The sequence below is a fragment of the Silurus aristotelis genome, assembly GCF_946808225.1.
Source record: "Silurus aristotelis genome assembly, chromosome: 21".
Taxonomy (NCBI): Eukaryota; Metazoa; Chordata; class Actinopteri; order Siluriformes; family Siluridae; genus Silurus; species Silurus aristotelis.
Window position 1 is genome coordinate 15,604,243 of NC_139594.1, and position 25,657 is coordinate 15,629,899.

At 38.9% G+C, this 25,657-nt stretch overlaps 1 protein-coding gene across 3 annotated transcripts in view; it reads right to left on the reverse strand.

Moving 5' to 3' along the window:
• Nucleotides 1-25,657, reverse strand: part of dync1i1a (dynein cytoplasmic 1 intermediate chain 1a) — a 62,908-nt gene that overhangs the window by 24,951 nt on the left and 12,300 nt on the right. For all 3 annotated transcript variants that reach the window (XM_083523644.1, XM_083523642.1, XM_083523643.1), the window contains 5 exons: nt 24,332-24,447; nt 10,531-10,623; nt 7,149-7,311; nt 6,625-6,724; nt 4,849-4,974 (listed from right to left, as the gene is read on the reverse strand). In XM_083523644.1, the coding sequence (XP_083379770.1) occupies nt 4,849-4,974; nt 6,625-6,724; nt 7,149-7,311; nt 10,531-10,623; nt 24,332-24,447 (598 nt within the window). The remainder of the gene's footprint in view (nt 1-4,848; nt 4,975-6,624; nt 6,725-7,148; nt 7,312-10,530; nt 10,624-24,331; nt 24,448-25,657) is intronic.

Below are 25,657 nucleotides of genomic sequence, written 5' to 3' on the forward strand. Positions count from 1 at the left end.
ATATAGAGTACAGGTTGTCCCTGACTTATGATGGAGATGCTTTCCGATGACACCATCGTAACTTAAAAATATCATAATACAATACATGGCCTAGCCTACCCAGAAATATTAAAGAATTGTAATCAGTATAGGGTAGTAATTTGTTAATAATCACAGTATATAATTTAACAAAACAGATACATTTATTGTACCGTATTGAATAAACTTTACAGTATATATATACTATGTATATACTCACGACCTTGACACTCGCGACCTCGATAGTTAGTTACTTTTCATTCGGAACTGGACCGAGAGTAACTTGCGAAATATCCGATAGTAGGCGAGAAGCCATGAGTGGCTCGAAAGTTCGGAGTAACATTTCAAAACAGAATTTGTAATAATAAATTACATCAAAATGTTTAAAAAACTATTTTATTATTGTATTATTCATTTAAAGTTTTTATAAACATTTATGACAAGAAATTCACAATCTTTGTTAAGTTTACAGTACAATTCCCCTTAAAAAGGAACCATCAAAAGGGGAAAGTCTACACTGTGTACACGCTCTAACACAGAGACAACCGAACTCCGTAAAGCGCTGGCGAGGTCTAGCAAGGAATCTCAGAAGGCGGGTGTACCTCATACACGCTTTTGCCTTTGCCTGCAGTGTTAAACTTCAAATGCTTTTTTTGTCGTATCGCCCTCATCATTGTAGGATTGAAAAAACTTAAGTCGAACCCCCATAACTCGGGGACTACCTGTATTTTATTTCATTAATATCTTAGATTTCATTTTAAATTTACCACAAAAAAACATTTTTTAAATAAGTGGCTTATATTTGCAGATGCTTGTCTGCTGGTCTAACCAGGAAGAACACTGCAGATCAGTGGTTAAGATTTTGATGGCTTCTGATAAAAAGGTCATGAGTTCAAATACCACCACTATCAAGCTGCTACTGCTGGCCCTCAGCCCCTTTACAGGCACCAAAAGGCCATGTTATTCAAGGCCCTTAACCCACAACTGCTCAGAATATATATACAAGGGCGTTTGCTATGTACGTAAATGTTTACCCCCATGTTTAACATTAAGGAGGGGATGTAAACTTTTGCACTCAACTGTACAACCACCAAAAATAATATGACTCTCTGCTACTTATGGCCTAAGTTTAATGCACACCCTCGTTTGATCCCATGTTATTCTGAAAATAGATTTGTACCAATAAAAAAATTAAGTGACACCAAAAGCTAAATAGGTCAATTCCAATTAATATAATAATTTAATTCATAAGGGGTGATTTAATAATAATAATAAAATAATACTTTTTAGAATGATCTCGTTCCAGAATGTCGTCTTACTACAGCGTATAGACAATTTTATTCAATTAAGATCTTTGAAATAAATAGAAATTTACCATTTGCCCTTAACGCTATACTCCCCTGACTTCCTTTTTAACACACACCTGTTTGGAGGATGTAACGTATTACCTATTGTGTGTTTGTGTGCATGTGCTGTGATTTGACTTGTTCTAAAAACAGATTTGAGAAAAATATAGCAGTCAAGTGAAACCAGGTAAATTCAGTGACGCCGAAGCGCTGACAGAAGGCGTGACACTGAAAAGCAGTTTGTATGATGGTATTTTCCATCCCACTTCAGTTAAAAATGGAGCTAATGTTACTGTCCTGTTGTGACCCCCATTAATGCGAGTAATACGTAATTTTATTTAAAAACATCTACAATGTTATGACTGAAGCCTGGTTGTATGATAATGATGCTTGAGCCTTATTCACTGACATTCTGACTATAATATGCACTTAGATCTCTGCATTAGCCTGATATTATGTTTGACACCCCATTAAATGGTATGTCAATATAAAACCTCAGTACCCTGACTGGCTGTTAGTGCACTTGATATTTATTTATACGATATTTATTCAAAACCGGCCCATTTTTACAAGCATGACTGAGGAAAAAAATATCATCATGCTATGTCTTGTTTTTTATGCCGCGATCGCAAAATTGCAGGGCTCTAATTTATTTATTTATTTATTTATTCATTTATTCATTTTCACAAGTTTGGGCTATTCTTACCAACCCATCTTGCTTTGGGGCGCATCAAAAGCGAGGGAAGCCAAGGATTGGAATGTATTGAAGAGAGTCTGAGGATGAGCATATGGCTTCTTTACGCCGCTCCTCAAGGAGAACAGGAGGAATAGTGTGGTTTCGGTGGGTTTAACAGCAGAACATGCTCACACATTAAGCTCCATCTGATTCCTGCCTAACGAGCACCAAACGCCTCTGGTGAAGAGTCTAGCCCACGGAGGAAAGCAGTGTTTGTGCAAATCACCCCGAACCCTTTCATCCGCAGCCAAACGGCAGAACGCTGCGGCCTCGTGCCGAGCGACTGGAAATTGAAATCATCTCCCGTTCCGCAACCCTCCTCCCTCCCCACACCTCCCTTTTCACTTCTCCCCCTTACGCTTCTATATTTCTGTCTCTGCACAGAAGACTTCTGGCAAAGGCCCAGGCCACAGTAACAGAGGTGAAACTGTGTTTAGTTTCCTTTCTCCCCCTTTTTTTTTTCCCTCGCCTCGCCTCCTCCCTTCTTTCCTGCCATCATAGTGAGCAGTCGGATTGAAAGAGAGGTGCAGACACACCAGTTAGTGACCACGGAGATGTACAGATCAGAACTTTATGATCCCCTTCACTCAAATTCTCTCTAAGCCAAACTCAACACACTGAAACTTTCTCTGATGATTCTCAGTTCAGTCGTTCAAACCGAGGACTGGTTTTAATTTTAAAAACGTCTGCTTCCGAACCATAAAATAACAACTCAGATAATGTAACAGTAATAGCTTTTTATAAAACCTTAAGCATTTTTGAAAACGAGTTGCACTTAATTATGGCAAAAAAAAAAATCCTGCCCATAAAATAATGCATTGATGTGATAACATGTGAAAAGTCCTGCTGCAGCGTATTAAAATCCCTGCCTGAAAAGCAAACTAGGGCTATTTATGACGTCTAAAAACGTTACACGGGTGCTTACAGGAGTGCGTAAAGCTCTGTGTGTGCTTACACGTATAGTATGTGTGTGTGAGGCACGCTGGGCGTATTAAACAAAGCGGCACATGTGACGGCATTTCGTGTGGGTGGGCAAACATATGTGGCTGGCAGGATTAGGAAGTGGTAGGCCACATCTTTTTATACTGAAATATCCCCATAATATCTGGCTCTCATAGGAGTGTGGAGAGCCTCGCACCAGGCTGTCGCCTTGCAGACTTGCTTACTCGGGCGTCTCTTGCACTTCATCTGGTTTCTTTTATAATTAGTGAAAAAAACCTACCCCCTTGCTTTTCACACGCAGATTATAATATTTTTTTTTCCAGAAAGAATTGGAAACTATCCAAAAACATTGGGTTCTGCTTAGGAACCGATAAATAACACTTTTCTTTTGTAGTTCTTCCTGTTCATGCTGTAATTTTAACTGCAATATTCCATAAGCATTAAAAAGTCATTGTACAGCCAAGTGCAAAAGTTTGCCCCCCCTGTAAACCATATATTTATATGCACAGGTCAGGCATAACATTATGACCATCGACCAGGCATAACATTATGACCACCTGCCCAAAATTGTGTTACTTCCCTTTTGCTGCAAAAACAGTTCTGACCCATCGAGCATTAACAGCATTAACATTAACCAGTAATTTGAGCTACAGGAGCTGGTCTGTTGGATCGGACCACACGAACCAGCCTTCGCTCCCCACATGTATCAATGAGTCTTGTCCTGTCGCCGGTTCACCACTGTTTCTTCCCTGGACCACTTTTGATAGATACCGACCACTGCAGACCAGAAACAGCCCACAAGAGCTGCAGTTTTGGAGATGCTTAGTTCTTCCCAGTCGTCCAGCCATCACAATTTGGCCCTTTTCAGACTCGCTCAAATTCTTACATTTGCCCATTTTTCCTGCTTCTAACACATCAACATTGAGGACAAAATGTTCAAATGTGCATAATATATCCCACCCAATAACAGGTGCCATGATGCCATGAGAGTTATTCTCTCACCGGTGATAATGTTATGCCTGGTCAGTGTATATCAAATATTCAGAAGCAGTTTTAATACCTTGAAAAACATTGTTTTTATTTAAAATTCACACTATTGTTTTCAATCATTTCCCTAAAGCTGCTTATCAACACTGAAACGTCTGAAAACGCTTACATTCCTGTACTGTGCATGAGTAAAAGGTAATATGCTTCAACCTGCATCATTTCTATCTGTTGTTATTTACTTTTGTGGCTCTTTGAAACATCGCTGCAATATTGAAGAAACCGCCCTGTAACTAGAAATTAATTATCATTTTTAAAAGGCTTATTTTTGACAGTCCACACTGTGATTTTTGTTGACTAAAAATGCCATCTCAGTGTGAATGGATAACGAAAACAGAGAAAAAACTTAGCAGGTTCAAGTTAATTTAAATCATTTTTATTTGTATAGCACTTTTAACTATGGACATTGTCTCAGAGCAGATTTACATGTGGTAAGATAATGAGGTAAGAATAAATGAATAAGAATGTTCTATATAAGTCTAAGTTTGTCCCTAATGAGCAAGCCAGTGGCGAATGTGGCAAGGAAAAACCCCCTTACATGGCATAAGGAAGAAAACTTGAGAGGAACCAGACTCAATAGAAAAACCATCCTGGGTGGCACCGAATATCTATTTATTATAGCTAAATGATGTTAAAGTGTGCAGTGATGGAGATAAAATAAGTACGTCCATTATTATATTTTTATTTATATAAATTTTTTGTATTTAGAAGTCTGGATTGTAACAGAATTGCATATGACTGTAGTGCAGAAGTTATATTTACCTGGCAGTGGTAGATGTACTCAGGCGTGGTTTTTTTAAATTTCATATTCCACACTAAAGCCACGCCATCTGGCTCATGAGGAGCATCCTCATTGTTGTTATAAGAGGCCACTAGCAGCTCTGGGTACTGGAAAGAAAAAAGAGAGAGAGAGAGAGAGAGAGAGAGAGAGAGAGAGAGAGAGAGAGAGAGAGAGAGAGAGAGAGAGTGAGAGAACGCTACACCCAGGCATACCATACGCATATTTTGGTTAGTCATATGAGGAAAAAGAACATGTACACGTGATGTCTTCTATATATAGTTCTGAAAAAGTGCACACTTTGCTGAACTAAAATATGTTAATCTTCTGCACCTCAACCATGAGCAAATCTCTGGCATTCACTGTGTGAAGAAATCACACTGTGTTTTTTACCACCATGCTTGTTAAAATGCCGCCTTACCCAACATGACTTTTTACAGGAAGATAGCCTTGGCAAGATTAAACAAGTAAATACAAATATTTCCATGTGGGTTTTTGCTGAAATATAGTGTTGGTTTCTTAAAAGACAAGGTGTCAATATATGTTATAGGCAGAAAAACCCAATTTTGGATAAAACCCAATTTCTCATTGGGCTATTTGCCAGACTTCTACCACAGACGGTTTTTCTCAGACTGTCACACCAATGTCAACTACCATATTTCTCTGTACTGAGAAAAGAAATAACAACCTGTTTACTCCAGGGAACTTTACAAGGGAACATGTTGGGACATCAATAAATCTATAAACACGTTTGAATTTTTTTTGGAATGCTGATATAAATATACCCCTTTACTCTTTAAATTCCTAGAACATGTCAATACATTCGGACTAGTACTAGTTATTTTTCTAATCGCATACCTTTTCTTTTAGTTTCACTGTAATCAATAACTATATCATACTCTTTATAAGTAATATGCTCCAATATAAATAGAATATGCCAAGGGTTAGGTTCTAACTAGACACAAAATAGTGGTTAGTCTTCAACTATTATTTATAAGCTGTAATTATTTCATAGCAGAAACTATTTTATAGGGTGAAAGAAATGATACTAGTATAGTCAGCTTAAAGCAAGGATCTCCAAACTTTTGAACACCACCAGAATACTTTCCGGATGCACTGTATTACAAGAGGCATAGTGAAGAATTTCAGCTGAATAATTAAAGTAATTTGTGTTATAAGCTCCTTTTTTCCAAGCAATTATATTTAACTAAAATGTTTTAAAAGTAAAAGTTTTAAGTTACTTAAAATTCCTTACTTGCAAAGTTCTAAAAGCAAATAAACAGTAGTCTAGTTTCTTGATTAGTTGACGGCTTTATGAGTTCAAGACTCATACATTTAAAGTGGTGATGTTTTGTTTCACTCTGGTGCTTCATATTACTATGAACAGATCAAACACTTTGGTTTATCTCCTGGATACTTTTTTCCACATCTGGAGGCATGCCAGTTGCAGTTTCAATGTTTAACAAAACGTTGGTCACAGGCGTTCAATAAATATATCACTTTTCTCAGTACACAGAAACATGTCAAACTGTGGTAATCACATACTGTATACATAACAGATTCAGTGACTGGAGATCAGCTAGACTAATGCTGGAGTATTTCTTTCAGACAAGCAGGTGGAAGACAAAAGTACAGAATAGTAGTCACAATATAAAACAGAAGCCGGAGAGTGTAGATGTGCAGATGAGAGGGAAGATGCCCCTGAAAGATGAAATGAAGAGGTGCTGACAGGTATGAGAGGTCAGAGGTTGAGACTCTACCTGAGGGGACCAGTCCAGACAGGTGATGACCCGATGCTTAGACCAGTGCTCATCATAGAACAGACGATTAAAGGACAGAATTGACCCTCCCTGCAGGTCTCTGAGACAGACACAGAGAAAGAGATACAGAAAAAGATATAGAGCGAATGATAGACACATCATCTGAATAGGGAAGGATCTTAACCACTCCTAGAAAAAAAATCCACTAATTTCTAAATCTACAGTTCCACACCACATAATAACCTGGTATCAGAAGTACTCCTGAGGCTCACTGTGCAATTTACTGTGCTATCTGCAGACACGTTTTTTTAAGAGCTCGTGTTTGGAATAATCATCCGCACTGAATAAGAGGCTGCGCATGAATGAGAGTATTCCTTTGAAGAACACAGAAGCACAGTGCAAGGGTCCAAACGTATGAGTCATCGGATACACACACACACACACACACACACACACACACACACACACACACTCGTGCTCGCACACTTGTGAACACATGAATGCACATACACGCCCTTCTTTACCCTTCTTTATCCTCGAGGTCTCGGCCACTGTAATCGAAAAAGATGTTAGAGTCTTCGGAAAGAGCTCGCTCCATCACACGAATACTGCGGTCAAAGAAGATCACAAACTCTTCAGAGTGCAGGACCTGCTGCTTCTCCTCCTCTGTCAGCTCTCGCGGGTGGCCTAACACACACACGCACATACACACAGATACTGTATATATTGATTTATGTGAATACAAATGCAAACACCCAAAATATACAGACCTTTAGAATAAATAAACAGGACGGACAATACTTTTACACAAATGACAGAGCCATGAGTTTCGAAAATGATGTTTGCAGCTCCCTACCTTAACAAAAAGACTAAACCTAGACTACTCATAATAATGCATTAGCAGACATTCTTTTACAGCATAAGGACAATGACACCAGTTACAGAGATCCACTACAGAGATAACATGCTAAAAAAAAAACCTACAAAGAAAGTAATTAAGCACAAATTAATAAGTGAATAAAGAAATAAATATATCAACACACACACACACACACACACACACACACACACACACACACACACACACACACACACACACACATATGCACACAAAATCCCCTAGTCCATTTCTTCATAATGACTATGCGGTCACTTATTTCTTTTTTTGATGTTATTGGGTTCCTCCATTTTCTCCCAGACCATTAGAGGCCCTTCACTTTGATCTCGGACCGCTTGATTCTCATGGCTCTCTTTTTTTGTCGACTCATAAGGAAGACGAAGGCCTGATCAAAGTCCCAGCGGAGTCGATGCACCCATGCGCTCTCTCTCGCAGTACAGCCCCGACAAGGCCTCTCCTTAGCCTGCTTCACTTATTTACTCAATACACACGTACAAAGAACGCACTCTGTGCAGCCTTTGAAGTCCACTTGCTGGGGTCAAGTGACATTAATTTTGAATCGGGCTTGACCCACAATGCTGCGAGCTGATAAGCAGGACCCCTGACCACAGAGATTGGTATCTGATATGGCGGCTGGGGTCACACGCGAATAGCCATGCAACGCTCCAACGAGCCTGTTTGGTGACTGAGAGATTCCTAACTTGTGAGACGCCGTGCTAAAGGCGGCACGCGGTAGATGAAACATACGTGAGCTCATGCCGCCGATTCACCTTTGTTAGGATTGTGCGATGAATGGAAATGTTGTAACCTTTAATTCACATTCAATTATGTTTCTATTGGTCTGTATTAACAGTGACATGATGAATCAGACTTACACGCACCAAAGGTCTAAATCTTACAAATGTCTTTAAACAAAGTAGCTTATAAAAGTGTGTTGTCTTCGTGAAAATGGAAATTATATCCTTGTTCTTGCAAGTACAGGCCAACATTTAAGAATGCCATTAAGATAAAACCTTGTGAAATAGGAATCAATAAGATTGTTAATCCCTGCTTTTACATTAAGTTCCCGTCTGCTTACATACAACCAGAATACTGCTGTTACTGAACTATGGTGAATGATGACAACCATGTTTATTATATACTAGGGGTATAAACGGAATTTACAGTTTAGTATGTGTCTCAATTTTTGAGTCACGGTTCTTTACATTCAAGGGGGAAGGAATGCAAAATATAAAATTGCTTGTCGTTTTTTATTAACGCAGTTTATGATTAATTAAGATTTGTGAACAAGAGTTTACATTTTCTAACAATTTTAAATAAAATGCTTTGGTTAAATAATATATACATTTATATTTTATGATATTTTATAAAAATAAAATAGAATAAATCAAATTTATGCAATACACTTTTTTTCTATATTGGTTAAATTGATTAAATAAAATTCAATAAATGGAAAAATTGAATTAAATAGATTATATTTGTTAGATCCCATTTGTGTAATACATATGTTATGTAAGTGTGTGTGTGTGTGTGTGTGTGTGTGTGTGTGTGTGTGTGTGTGTGTGTGTGTGTTTTACATTTAATATTTCATTTTCTAAAGATATGTTATACTTAACTGTTCCACTTAATTGTCAAGATTTTCTCCTTTTAAGAGAGATTTTTGAAGCTGTACATAAAACGCTAATGAATCCATATCGCTAGCATTATTGGCTATCCACTTCCTGGTTAGCGGCTAACGCTAGCACTATGGATTCTTTAGCGTTGTCTTGTATGCACAAAACCTTTAGAACCCTGGTGCTACATAGCACAACATAAAGCTACATAACAGAAAAGCAGCAGCTAAGGACTATTAAGTATCCTTGTCACATAAAGTGCATCGTTTGCAACCTGGTGCAAAAAGTGCAAGACAGACAGTGCAAAGACAACACAAAACAGTGTAGGACAAATACACAAAACACAAAATAGCGCCGCCAGTAAACCTACTGTATAATATACAGTACAGTGTGCAGAGATGTGGTAACAGTTTGGGGAAGAATCACATTAAGGTGTCATAATACTTTTGTTCATATTTAATGTTTAAGGTCTACACCCCTTGGGGCCATTCTATTCTATTCTATTCTATTCTATTCTATTCTTTTCTATTCTATTCTATTCTATTCTATTCTATTCTATTCTATTAAAACAATACATAGTAAAAATAACAGCACAGCAATTTGCTTACAAAGACACTTTAATTTAAAAATGTTATCATTTAAAGTAAAGGCCAATCTACTTTTTATCTATTAAGAGGTACATTTAATGTGGAACATTAGTAAAACCCTTTACATATTCCTGTTATTTACATAGTAACAACAAGAAATAGTAATTTCTTGACCAGTCCTTCTTTTTGATGTGAATAAGACCAAAAAATGCAAGCTGGTCACATTAGTGAGAAAAGTCATCACACTGAAGACTCCTTCAGTAAAGGATAAATAAATGCCACACAGGGTGTTAATAGTTGTATGGTCCAGCTGATGGAAACCATTAGTCAATTTCCATTTTCCTCTATATGTTCCATATGAATGATTGAAATTATCTTTTTTGTTGTTAGTTTATTTGTTTATTTAAAACAGGAAAAGCACGAGCATGTATAAAATAATCAGGCATATATAAATATACTCTGACAATGTATCAAATGTTAACACGGATGAGAGATGGCAGCTCAGTGGCTAAGGCTCTGAGGTACTGATCAGAATGTCGGGGGTTCAAGCCCCAGTATTGCCAGGCTGTCAGTCTTGGGCCCTTGAGCAAGGCCCTTAACCCTCTGTGCTCCAAACGCACTGTATTATTTTGGACCCCAGCTTCCTAAGATTGCTGGGGTGAAAAACAAATTTTACTGTACTTTAAATAAAAAAGCAGCTTTTCCTTTGACATATTTTACTGACTAGAAAAATCATTCTATAAAGAAAGAACGTTTTCACCAAAAAAATGTGTATCCCCCCACACACATGTACAACCTTTCTTTTTACCTTCTTTTGTATCCTTGCTTTCTTCATCCTCCGTCTGATCGGACTCCAGGCCTGCTTTGGGTTCTGTATTATCCTCATCTTCCTCTTCATCCTCTGTTTAAAGACAAAGAAAATTCTGTGTCATCTGCCAAAACTTCACCCCCACCTTTCCAGTGACCCATATTGAACCCAAGCCCTGGCTGCGTTCACACTAATCGCTTACAGATCTCTTGTACAAGCTTACAAACAGGCCAGACTCTTCACTAATATAACAGCACACAAATCATGACCTCCAATTATAATCACAATCTAAACTTGTTTTGGATCAACATGCCTTATTTGTGAAGAATTTCATGCGGATTTGCGCAGCTGCGTTTGCACAAATTTGAGCCAAAGTTAAATAGTGAGATAAAAGAAAACCTTGTGCGTTCTGATAACCATGTGTGCTATACATGTGTCTGTGAGTAAATCAAGATGTCTGCTGGGAGGAGAAGTACAGATACCCAAACCGGAAACAAGACTGTTGAGTGGCATGCCTCCTCTGTGCTCTCTCCTAACCCCCCTCAGCTGCATTGTGCCTCCGGGCTATGACGACTCACCCCACAATTAACCCAATCACCCCAGTCAAAGAAGCAGCCTAGTGCTCATCTCCCACAGGCACCTGCCTCTGTATCCCACCCCCCTGCTCAACCGTGCATGCTGGGCATGTGTTCCTAACCCTCCCCACCCCTATGACCCATGGTTGCACATGCCAAAGGCGCTCCAAGATGCTTAACACCCACTGGACACCTGTGCATAACAGAGTGCCCTCGCAGACACAATCTAACACACACAAGCCTCTGTGGGATTGTTTCCTCATTGACCCTGTGTGGCAGAGGTTAACAGGCATGGGTCATGCTGACAGTAGGCGCCCAGTTCTGAGGAGGAAGTGATCCCATTGCACCAGACGTGGCACGGCTCACGCATTCAACACCAGCGTGTTTGTGTTCACACCCGCTGAGACGGAATGTAGTCCCTCAGGGCTTTTGTTCGACAATTGAGTGTCTGGACCTAAAGAATTAGTCCTCTTACACTACCGGCCAATGTCTGCTCTTATAATAAACTTGCTGTGTTTAAAGCATTTATAGTTTTATCTTATTCGATAATATTTTTCTTGCGTTTATCTCTATCAGACCAAAGTACTCCCCGATTCCGTAACAGTGGGGATGCAGTCTAGGTGGTGGTGAATAATCTGAAACCTAAAACTCCTGTGGCTCCTGGCAAAACAGCTTTGGTAAATTGAAATCTTGACTCTGAGGTTTAATATGCTCATATCAGTGCTGAGTTTCTTCCCAAGAGGCTTCTGGTGAATGCGGATCAGTGATGTGAGTGCAATTTGGGCCCGAGACAAATGTGGTTTCACTGCTGAATGTGACCAGACCTCTGAGCCAGAGACCAGCGGGGAACCAAGAAGTCCTTAGGCCCAGACGGGCAGCCAGCCAAGCAACCCAGACCATACCACACAACACCACACCACACTACTCGGCCAGATCCATTCTCCATCTGTTTTTCTCTTGTACTCTTCTGGGCTTGGAGGTGATGCTCTTTGCATAAGCAACACGACTCATTCTCTCCATTCGAAGACTTTGCAACTGTTCCTCCAGACTTGGACAGAAATTATGTATGAATGAGAGTTTAAAAGGCACTGCATGGCTAAGATCCAAGATCCCACTGTGGCACAACAAGAAATCTGTGCTAAACTTGACCTGATTTGACCAGGTTTTTTGGGGGAGGATGATGTGGTACAAGCCGAGGGAAACAAGAGAAAGCTGAGAGGCTGGACAACATGAAGTGGTCAGGCTAAGAACAATCACTAACCACAGAGACTGGAACAACGTAAATTAGGCTTGATTCAGGATTGTGGCTGAGAGGCCATAGGTTCACAAACAACATGACAGAAACATACCATAAGTCGTTGCGGTTTGCTGTCTAAGCTACAGCTATGCTTTTTAATAGGCCAATCATAAAAATCAGTGTCTGCACAACATTCATGACATTCATAGAGGTGAAGAACGTAAAATGACAAAGAGCAGAGGCGCTATAAAAGTGAAAAAAAAACATAATGCTGTGACAGTTTAAAAGGAGCTAATCTCTACATGCCATCTGAAATTACACTGAACTACCTTCAGGGTGTTGGGGTATTAAGAAAAAATCTCTCTGAGATACATAAGATGAGAAGGGGCAGCTTTAACACAGTCGCTGGGCATGTAATCTTCAGTCACGAGATACTTTCCTTTTCCACCTGCCGTGTAATACCAGTCAGCTCTGTGGGGCAGCGTATTAAGCTCTCTCCTCCCTGCCTGCCAGTTTGATGAAACTCTGGGCCTACATAGCATGGTAATGACATCCTCAGCATCTCATAGATGTTCAATCTTCCTTCAGCTTCCTCATGCTGCTAGTGTCAATTCAAATCCACACTGGGTCACAGTGTTCTCAGGATGAAGATCTTAAACCAGTAGCTCAGCTTGCTTATATATCATTCAGCCAGACATGATGATGGCCATCAGTTTGTATGCCAGGACACCAGATGAATGCAAGCTTTGTCTCTATATTATCAACCAAGGTGTAAATACTGAGCCATTAAAGATAGACGAGTGTATCTAATCACCCCAGAAATGAAATTTGTTGCAATGATGTGAAAGAAAGTTTTTTTACCTTTCAAATCTCTCATTAAAACAAAGGTGAAACAGGAAACATGTGTGATGGTAAAAATATTAAACTTGTGGTTTTGTTTGGGTGAATTGAAGGGCATCCAGTATAATGGTCAGTGCCTGTCCTGTTGGTGATAGATAGATGTTGACAAAAAGCATTTTCATAAAAGGCGCAAAGGTATGGCGCAAAGTGGCACAGCTAGTGAAAAAAATACACACGCGCAGGATGGGATCCATCCATTAAACGGCAGGAGGATGAGCCCCAGCTTTTCATCCAGCCTTTTATTGGGCCAAGCTGTGCAACTCCAGGCCTCCCATTTGGGATATGGAGCTCATTACACAATCCAAAAAATTCCCCGTCATCTGACAAGCAGGGAGTTTTCCTTCTAATGTGCAGTGCCAAGAATGGGGTGGCTGGTGTTCCTCACCATGCCTTTTCTTCAATACAGAGGGAAAATGGAATTGAGTATGAGCATGAGCATGAGCATGAGGGGTATTTCCACGTGGGGGGTGAAAGATGGCGAAAGAGGGGGAAGACCTTGTTTCTGCCTGTCCATCGTATACTGTGTATCTATTCTGCTGTGAGCCAGTACTGACATTCAGACACAATTTGCGCCTCAGAAGTTGGGTGTCAAGCAGTCTGCAGACCACAATAGAGGCAGAGTGCAGAAAGCAGAGGAGGAGGAGGCGGCAGCAAATGTGGACATGAAAGAAGTCTCTAATGTGGCACTGGCACGCCACCCCAAGCATGACATAAACACTGTATCACTGCACAGAACACAAAGTCAGTTCAAGCTTCTAAACCCTTCTAGAAAAGCTCATTAACACCTGAGAAGCACTTGCCACAGTTTACAAGCTACTTCATATTAATGTATTAAATCTGAAATCTCTGAATGCTTTCATGAAGAAAATTCAGCTATCCTATACCAATGCTGACCATAAATGGGCAAATGACAGCATCGATCACTCATTCTTGTTTCTTGACACTACCTCAACTCTTCCTGCAAAGTGTGCTGATGGCTTTGCTGCAGTCTCTGCACCATGACTCATCCACTTCTAGACAACAAAAGATCTTTCTCTTTTCTTCACACTTCAACTAGGACTCCGTGTGAGATTTTCTGAAGTCAAGCTGTGGGGGCAAAGCCTGCTTCCTCTCTCTGGGCCGTGCTCATCAAATGCGTACTGTAGAGTGAGGAAAAGATACACTGAGCTCAGAAAAAGAAGGCAAGCCTTTAATTGACTCACAGCCACTCTTCCCCCTCAGGCCTCCTGCAGCTGTGCACTCGTGGGCTAAAAGCGCCCTATGCCCCCCTCTCATCTCCATACATATACACATAGCCACCAAGAATGCCAGCATACTGTGACTGACTTATATCAGACGACCTTCTAACTTAAAAGATCAAATATGCAAAATTGTTCACTATTAATCCTTTAAGCTTCGAATGCTGGGATTTCTAGATGTTCACAACTAATGATTGTAATGTAGTTACTAAATAATGTAATACACTGATATGGTGTACATTTTACTTTTTTTTTTTTTTTTACATATAAATGACAGTCAAAGCAAAGTCATGAACTCTACCAGAAAAATAAACTTTACTTTAAGTCTCTATAAGGTATTAAGGGGCGCACAATACTGTAAAAATAAGAGGCGTAAGTAATAATTGAATGAAGTTATAACATGATTTTATAGCTAGCATAAACACATCTAGTGCTATGGAGTGTTCCTATTCTACACTGTTACATTGTAAATTCAAACAATTAAAAGATTCCAAATAATCAACAAAGAATATCTCTAAATGAACCAAAACGCTATCAAATGCATGCATATCAATCACTCTCCTCCATATCTGCTCTTTTTCGAAAGCTCTTTAGAAGTGGGGCATTGTGGAAAACTAAACTATTTACTGGAAAGCACAGATTTCGGGCTCGGCCTTTCGGTGCCATTCTGCATCCTCATTTTCATTTGTCATCATGACAAACGTCTCAGATCAAACCCGCTGTGCCTTTTATAGCAGCACTATCAAACCTTTATCTGCTGGCACAAATCTGCCTCTCCCTCCGACTCAGTGCTCTGGGGTCTGGAAATATTCAGTGCAACAGAGATAAACAAAGGAGTCACTTTGAACACAGATAACTACTCTGAACCTCCACTAACGCACGCAGGAAATGCTCCAGATTGAGTAATTTTTGAGGCCTTGTCTGATTTGGAGGGGAGAAAAAAAAAAACAGAATTGAAGTAGGTTTTATATTTTATGAAAGCAAAGGTTTTATATATGTGGCTAATTAAAGGATAACCAAAAAAACATAAAAAAAAATTCACTACTACTAGTTTTTTGTTGTTGTGCTAATTAAATACTACTATAACATATATTTTAACAGTAAAATGTTATTTTTTTAAGAATAATAGTCTTGAGGTGGTATTGTCATGGCATAATGACATTTGTATGAAATATGCACAAATCATTTCTTATTGTGAAATTTAATAATAATTAAACAATTACTTCTACAAGACTAACTATATAATATAATAATATAATATATAACTAAAAAGTATTATAAATCTAAAGAGCAGGGCCAGACAATATAACAATACAATACAAATACACTCATCATTTATGTCACAGAACAATTTTAATATAATGTGGTTATCAAATAATGTGGTTATCAAATTAAAAAAAGGTTTTAATGTAAATGTTTTTAATATAGCAACATAAATAATAATTGTGTATATATATATATATATATATATATATATATATATATATATATATATATGTGTGTGTGTGTGTGTGTGTGTGTGTGTGTGTGTGTGTGTGTGTGTGTGTGCATGTGTTTTTTTCTAATATTCAGTATGAAACTTTTTAAAGTACTTACTTCACAAATGAGTTTGATTTTGTATATAATATAAGTGTAAATCTGCATTTGTAAATCTGCCATATACTAGAAATACATTAAATAAACAAATAGATAAATAAATAGCTGCAGCATTTGCTTTTATTTTCCTGTATTTAGCAAAAACATATTCAATCAAATTTTTCATATAACAACAGATTAAACAACAGATGTAACATTGTTTAGATTTTCTTCCAACTTTCACGACTTTTATTTTTAAGAAATCTAAATAAAAAGTTAAAAGAAGTGAAAGAATCTAAATCTAATGGATCCAAAAAAGACAAACATAAAAAACTTTTAATACCCTCTTTTTTCCAGGTAATTATGATAGTTTTTTATTTTTATTTTTTAAAGTTATAAAATATGTCTTAATTTTAATTACTCAAGTCAAAGTATTGCAACGTCCCAATGCAATTTCACTTCTTTTAACTAAAACCACATAATTTAATACAAAAGAGAAACGACTGAAACTGTCTACAGTTCAAGTGATAGCTGGTATTTAAGGAATAACCTCAGCCAACCCATAGCATTTATTTAAGGATCAGAAAGAATTTTTTTTTAAATGAATCAAAGACAAATAATGAATGGGACACAAAAAAAAAAAAAAAAAGAAAAGAAAGAACTAATGCGTGAAATACAGTCTATGACAGTCAACACAAACTTTGAGTGAAAAGCTGAGCTCCTGATCTTCTCCCATTGCTCAGCTTTTTCACTTTGAACTGCCGAGGCTCTAAGCTGCATCGGTTCTGCGGCCTGCGACCGTGGTGCCAGTGGAGCTGGCGTGCTCCCAGAACCACATCTTTAAGAGAGCCATCATGCCACGCCATGCACAGGCCGGCCACAGAGCATGATTAAACCTCATGACTTCAAACTTTCCAAACACTGGCCTGTCAAAATGAGCCACTCAACCAGGGCAATGAGCTAAACTCACTTTTCACCAAGTCGCCTAAGAAAGGACAGTTTCGCTGAGAATTTGGAAAAGAAATGAAGTGATGATATAGCAAATAAAACGCTGTGTGAAATGTGTCTGACAGGATGTGTTTTTATAAAAAAAAAAAAAAAAAAAGAAAACGGAAAAAGAGAGAAATTTATCACATATAGGATCAATTTCTGGTCTGCCATGAAAATAAACACAGCGCAGATTCATTTAACAACTGAAAAGCTCTTGCATTTCATACAAGTCATAGGTGACAAAGTATTTGGGCCCCAGGATTTATGAATAAAAACGCAACAAAGAAATTTCGTCTAGTACGTTATTCTCTTAGGTCTCTTTATACTGTTCCCTTTGGAACTAGACTCGTACGTCTCGTGTGCTAAGAGTGCTCTCTGATGGCCGTGAGTGGTAGTGTATATCCTTTACATGTGTGCGTTCCGTGTGTGTGGAGGTCAATCTGTTTCTGGTGTTACTCTATCCAGAACAATTTTCCTTCTGTTGAAGGACAAGATATTTTCAGAGGAATGTTTGACATATTCTGTATTAAGATCAAACCATGTGGAGATATTGATTTGCGCACATATATCGCGTGAGTGACGTTGAAATAAAAGAAGTGCAGTGGCCTGCTTTTTGCCTTTCCTAAACTCAACATCAATCCTTCAGGGAGTCCAAAAGACCATGGAAACCTTAAAAGTTTAATTCAGTACATAGAAAAAGGATTGCAGCAAGAGTATTCATAGGAATGAAAATACATTCCATTCGATCAGAAACACACATCAGACGGTAAAAATGATTTTTGGTGGACAGCAGACGCTTTTTGGCAGAGAACCGTTTTATGTATCCTATTATATGTGGTGGTATGAGAGAAAAATTGCATCTGGGTCCTGCTTGGCATGTTCGGTTGACTCTGAAACACACCATTTCATCTGATATAATTTTTTTCTCCTGGATTTGACTGGCATACTGTTTCAATTCAAACTTTCTTTTTGCCATGAAACTGGAGCCATGAATGAAAATCACACTAGGTACACTATCTGGCGTAGAGGTAACTGCCGGCTCTGATGTCACCAATTAATTCTGACAATACAGATCAAAAAAAGTAAAAACGTAACGGCATTTCAATTCGCTATGACTCTTGGTGCACCCTCAGACAGAGCTCTGGGAGGAGAAACAAGCTGTGAGCATGAGAGGGGGAATTTTGGCGCTAACCTTTAGTTTTGTGAATGCTGACACCCAAAGCTTTTCGCTCGCATGAGAGAGCTGAAACAACACGGCAGCACCAAACACTTCCATATGTGACCCGGGTGCACGGCTCAGCTGCGCTCCCAGAAAAACCAAGAGCCAGGGTCAATATGCCGCTGCTGGCTATGGAGAACGCAGGGAACCTACATGACAAGCCACATAGAAGAGCAAACGGCATGATCATATAGGCACCTGGATTCAGCTCACTGATGACTGAGAACTCAGTATTCTTGCAAATTTTGCGGACGTTTTCTGCCCCAAGTAATGGTTGATTTTAATCTTTACACATGCTTATAGAGGTTAGGAATTAGTCCAGTCTGGTCATTAACCATTTTTAGAATGTTTGCAAATAAAAAATAAAATCAATGTGGGGCCAGTTGCATTTTATAGTTTGCTAACTACTTTATTATGTGGCATGACATGCCCTCGGTCAATGCTCCATAATGCCTTACAGACAAACTAGTTCAAACTGAGTTTGCTGGTAATTAGGAAACATTAAGGCCCACCACCAGTTAAAACAGCAGAGAGAGAAAAAAAATAAAAATAAAAAGTCGGTCTGTGAATTATACATACTCCCAGTGGAGATTTTACAGCTAATGATCCAGAAATGAGCTCGAAAACACATACACCCACACATACACACAAACCACACACTGAGATTAACAGAAAAAAATGGCTTCCGTGACCATGTGAACCCTTAACCTTATTTGCGCCGAATTCCAAGGTGGGGAAATGTGAAAACTGTAAAACTATGGTTAAGTGGCGTTTGTGGTTCAGTAACAGTAATCACAGTTACGATATCACAGCAGCCATCCCCCTGCATGCAGAACAGCGGCTCCTCGGCCATGTCCAGCACGGCTCATTAAGGGGGTTCTCTCCGAGTGAGACTCTTTTTGGAAACCCATGCCTAGCTACGGTGGCCCGCTTTCTACCCTGACCCTCTGCCAGACTTAGTGAGCCTCGACACATCCTTGCTCAGCTGAAAGCTTCTTTTTTGAGAATTTATTTTTTATTTTTACAGCAGAATGGCTGATACTTATCTCTGATATCTGATGAAAATCAAACGGAGGGTCTAGCAATGCCATGTCAGCGTTCTGGCTCGCCCACAACGCCAAGGTCCACTGGTTTTGGCCATGCTTCAGTGATATGGCTACTTAACTCCGAAGAACATGAGTTTGGAAAAATCCATGTGGAAGTTTTTATTCAAAGAAAACCTCAGCTCTTTCATAAATGCATAATTATCAGCTGTTACCGTAAAAAAAAGCAGACCTTATTCATTTTTCGTATTAATTTTTAGACTCAGCTCAGTTAATGATCCATTTTCTGTAAAGTGAGCCAGTCTGAAACACAAATACAGCTGGGAAAAAACGGACCCTCGCTTTGCATCTATTGGATTAGCTTTGCTTCTACTATGCCTTTCACAATTATAAGTCTGATCATAATAATTCCCCATTAAGCATTGAATCCATGTTTATACAGCCAATCCAGGTTGGCTAATTTGATTGACAGTAGACAGATGATGCATAGAAAGCAGAGAATTATCTCTGAGCTACCAGCTAACAGGAACCTGGTCACAGCTCACACTACTTATATTGAGTACAGCAACGATGCGACAGGAAATCAATTCCAAACAATTGCATTAGATTATTAGAGTAACATGCAAACACAGAGCCTTAGCTTTAAGTCAAAAGTTCAGAATTGGCATAACCCCATGAACACTATGAGTTCATTTTATGGTGTGCATGCTGGTGTTCTTTGACTTTGACTTTGAAACACTGCATATGCTCTACACATGCGTAACATATAAAAACGGATTGATTAAAAGCATAATTTAACTATCATGTACAAGAATTAAACTTTGTGACATTATGCAGGTATATTAATCATTTGATCGGATATTTTTTTAGTCATGAAATAGATGCATGTACATTGATATGGGCGAAGCAATAAAACAAGGGGTGTGGCTTTTAAATTCTGGCAAACAGACAGTCACTGAGACTATAAAACAGTTGGCATGCATTATTCTCTGTGTGTCACCCTGTACAAGGTATTACAGTCTGTTATTTTCCATTTAATTAACTTTACTATTGTGATCCATGGCATTTCCGTGCAGACTTTTGCACATCTAAGTAGCCATAAGTAATTGAACTGGGATTTACCTAAATATCTGAGGCTGTCAAATTTTTATCAATGAAATCCACAATAAATTTCTATTTAAACTATGGCAATACTTGTCCTATATTAATTGGATGTTACAGGTCTACCGATTCATTGGTTTTGCTGATTATTCAGCACCGATAGTTGGAACTGTCAGCTATCAGCAAAAATCCACACTGACAGTTTTTCCGGGTTGCGTTATACAGTGCAAGAACAGCGGTTTAAAGGCAAATCACTGATGTCAACTGTTGTTTATTTCTGTCTTTTTTTAATTAATTTTGGATGTAAATGTTTTTTATTTATTTAAAGTGTTACATTTTGTTTCATTTTGAATGCAAGAATATTTACTTCATTTAGCACATTTTCATGATTCAGAACTTTTTTTGTAAAAAGGTTCAGTACTATTTTTAAAAGAGTTATAGGATTTTTTTATTTTTTTTTCCAGTATCATTTAAAAAAACTATCGGTTGATTATCAGTTATCAGCAAGTACAATTCAACCTAGCTATCAGTATGGGTAAAATCAGTGGCGGGCGGTCAGGGCCAGTAAAGCCTTCTCTGCTGGCCTGATTACTTTCATAAGCACTAAACTACATTTACAACCTAAATTCGAATATTTGTTTCATGAAATTGTATTCATTTATTCCCAACAGTTTATTCTCAGTTTGTAGCGTTTCTCTTGGCTGCACTGCTTCCAGTACGTGTATGTGATTTTTTGTCCAATCAGATTTCAGCCTCTATGTGCTGCCATGTCAATCTAATCTGCCCAGGGCCTGCAAAGTCAATACTGCTGGCCCTTTTACCATAGAGAATATTACCAATTTCTTGGTTTCTTTAACCAGTTAGATTTCATATTCACCTCACAAGGCAGCTAGCTGGCCCAGAATATCGTCAGCATTTTTCTTCCAACTGTTACAGCCAAGTTCGACTGGCAAAACACGTGTGAAGCACTACACACATTAATACATCTAAATTAGACTTTTTTTATACCTACGGAGGAAGAGAAATTGATTTGGTCTCGGACTGGTCTCGGACATACTTAAAAATCCATTCTGAAGAAAAGCTACACATCATGAGGAGAGGTCGGCCAACCCCAAAGCTAGCTAGAGTGTCTCAGGCCGGGAAAGGGTTAGTTCAGTGCTTCCAGACCAGTGAAAACGAGCGGAACGACTGGATTACAGCCTCTGAGGAGCGGTGCAAATTATGAGTCTGCATCTCTGGTGAGTAGGTAGTATTTATTTTAATTCCTATGTTTTTGTTATGTTATTAGACAAATATTGGTTCTGAACTGCTTCAGATGATGTAGGTGCACAGTTGTGGTGGTATTGTAGAGTTTTGGAGTTGTCCTAACTGGGTTTCTTGCTTTAGTGAAATAGTATTCAGCCTCCATATGTGAAATTCCTCTCTCGTTTTTTTGTATTGTATTGATGCTTTCTATAATTGCAACAGGATAGTGGTGGTATTAAGAGGTGGATTAAGTTGGGTAAGTCCCCACTGAAGGCCCAGGTACCAAATGCACGGCCCGCCACTGGGTAAAATACACTGTCAGTCGACCTCTATTATATATATGATCAATTAAAGCATTAGTACATGCATAATCTACAGAAGTAAAACACCCTGGATGAGAAACAACATCAAGTGTCCATTGAAACATACCCTGCCAAATTCCTGACCAATCAAGTAACGCGTGCACGTGCAAACAATTTGGTGCACTTGAAAAATGTTGGAATGCGGATCCAACCCAATGAAAAAAGTTTAGAGAAAAACATTTTGCGCTTATGTGGACTGTAGCTAACAAATTGTGTGGGAACCACATTTACCATAGAATCTATTCCTAGTTTAAAAAAATAGTACAATAGGAAAACTGATCTGAAATCATCTCGCATCATCATCATACTGCAATGTCAACAGGACCAAAAGCTGGGTAGAAATCAAAGTTTTTTTTTTTAAGGTATATAAACCTTTGGCAAGCTGAAAGTGAACTCTGCTTTGCACAACTGTCACTGTTAGTATTGTTGTTAATAACCGTGAGAGTTTTCAATATCAGGGAATTTTTGCACCTGGCTTTCACTGGAATTTGCCAGAAATAGAGGGTCTGCTACCCCCCCCCCCCACACACACACACACACACACACACACACACACAAACACACGCAGGATCTGTTTATGTTCAACAATAAGTGAAAGAAACTTCCTGAATGGCCTGAACAAACAGAGTGCAAGCAGGTGGCGAAGTGATACATCAACCCCCCTCTTCTTCTCTCTCTCTCTCTTCTCTCTCTCTCTCTCTCTCTCTCTCTCTCTCTCTCTCTCTCTCTCTCTCTCTCTCTATTTTTCCTCATTTTTGTCCAAAGCAGGGTCACCTGCTGACAGTCATGCAGCTCTCACCAGGTGGCAGTTCTCGACTCCACAACCGACGCTGCATCCAGACCAAAGCAGACAGAGGAAGAAGGTTAAAAAAAGACAAAACAAACAAACTGCACAAAACACGAACATCAATAATGGCAGCGGCCAATCAAAGGCTTGTCAGTAGTTGCACTTGCTGAATAAATGGCTCGCCTTGACAGGAAATTCCACGAGCAATTTTAATTCTGATCAGGCTTCAAGGAAGTGGAAAGAATAAAAACACATCAATTATAATGACAGGAAGTCTCCAATCACATGGCAAGCAGCTGTTGCCAACACAGGGATCAAGAAGCCATGAGAAGATGGTGGGGAATCCAGACATGATGGAACTAAACAGAGATAAGTCTAAGAGAAAGAAGAGGAAGATAGCACTCATTTCTATCATTCTTTCTTTCTTTCTTTTTGGCAAAATTCCTATTTATTGTGCACTGCTCACTGATCATCGCATTACAATACAGAAGGAATGGGAGAGCAAAGCGGCAGCAAATCTGCATGCCTCTGCATTCTATCTACCAAGCTTGGTATGTAAAAAAAAAAAAAAAAAAACCTCAGCCGGCGCTTGTTAAGGGGTACCATCCATATGGAGATATTTAGGGCGCTTTTTTGGAAACCATCTGTGTTTTATACCAGGCCTGGCTCCCGAATCTGGAGGATGCAATCAAATTAGTTGAGCCGTATATGTGCCTCATTATAACAAGGTCATGCATTTAAAAATACCATTACAATAGAATGCTTAAATATGCTATATGCTTGTTGAGAACAATGTTTTAAAAAAGGAGCGGTGGCATTGATAAGGCATTTGACCACATTTCAGATTTTCTACACACTATATTTAGTGCTTATTATACAACAGCCTTGACATTCTGGAGCTCCTTAACTGATATACAGTACACCGTAGGGATGATCTCTGCAAGATGTGGAAGTAAAACCAGTGGCCCTCCCTTGAGACACCAGCACAATTTCAGGTGATGCTCTGATGATAGAAGACATCTGAAATTACCCCAGTCTGCATCCACTTAACGGCCGTCTCAATGCCCTTACTGTTCTGTATTCCAGGCAGAGCCACTGATGGGCAGGCATCTCTTTCAAAGAGCCATTCGCCTGGCTTTCCTCTTAGGAAATGGAGGCCACTGCTGGTCAAATGAATCTTAATCCACCCAGGTTCGAGCTTCCCAATGAAACCAGACAGCCAAAATGACAGCGAATCTGACGGTTATGAAAATCAAAGCGATTCCTTGGGCAGACACTTTTCTTCTTACTCTTTTTTTTTTTTTTTAAACCAGGGCCACACAAGACAGGTTTAACATAAAAACATGTTTCATGTGAATCCCAAAAGGAATAGAATGGCCACTGATTTACGGTAGCTTAAATATAAGTGACAGGATGAAGCAGACAATATTGAATTTTTAAACCGTAATAGCAGCTGATGTTGAAATAAAACCACTAATAATCCACAGACTGGTGGACTGCTATGACCAGCAATATGAGCCAGTGAGTACCTTCAGACTGGTGTGCTGCTACAGGAGTTTGCGTCTCTTTAGAGTAGGAAACCACTTCTTTGGGCAAGAAATCCACCTGGGTTATCTTGGACGCCCCCAGTCTGTGCGTCCGGCGCCTGGGAACATAAAAACAAACCCAAAACAAATATTAAACATATTTTGGTATTGGATACATTTCTATTTCTAAATACAAAGGGATGTATCATTACTGATACTGGCATCAGTATCTATCTCATACTGTTTTATTACGTCCTACTCATTTACATTTATGGCATTTGGCAGATTCCCTTATACAGAGCAACTTACATTTAACTTATTCACAACGGATCAGCTATGGGTTCAGGGGCCTTGCTCAGGGGTCCTAAAGTGGCAGATTAGTGTGGCTGGGATTTAAACTCTCGACTTTTAGATCCAATGTCTCTTAACCACTAAGCTATCACCTCACACACTACTCCCTTACTACTCGTATTATAACCATCTCTGACTTCAACATCTGATATCTTGTGATACCAAACAGACAGCATAAAATTTCAGTGATTTGGACAGGGTATCATGTTGAAAGATGGCAAGCAGATTTCAGAGAGCTCCATGAAAATAATGGAAAATATGGAATGGGAGTGATTACATTGTCTTCCTACAATACGACCAACCATTTGGACTTCATTATTGATAGAGAGAATGAGGGCAGCTTGCTTAAGTATGCCGAACAGGACGAGCGATCGTGGAAAGTGTAGACCTAGAGCAGTGAGAAAACTGTCTACACATTGCTCGCAAGTCAATAGAACATCCCAGGATATTTGTCTTCACAATGAATCATTTCTGACAAAATGAAGAGGACTTTCAGAGCTTTTTAGAGCTTTTTAGAGCTTAAACTTTTCCAAAGTACTCACCTTTTTAATCTCAGTGTGGCTAAACATCAGCTAGCTTAAAAGCTAACCTATCATAGTCACTACAGTATGTATTTACTCATACTCAGCTTGAATAAAATGATACTAATGTGTCCCTGTCAACTATTAATGCATAATTTACATATATAACAAATAAGTCTGGTGAAATTCAAATAAATATGTATTTTGTATTCATACAGAAAATCTCATACATAGGCTGAAAAAAACTCTCTGCACCTGTACTGGTTTGGGTAAATCAATCAATGTCATACACAGGCCCTGGCAAACAGCTGGAGAGTATCTAGCTGAAAGCATTTAAACCAGACAAAAAAAAAACATTAAAAAAGAAGGAGAATGAGAGTGGGAGGGCCACGTTGGGGACAGACAAAAGAAGGTAAATAAAAGGCCAGACAGGGAAAGATTGAAAGATGCCGTACTG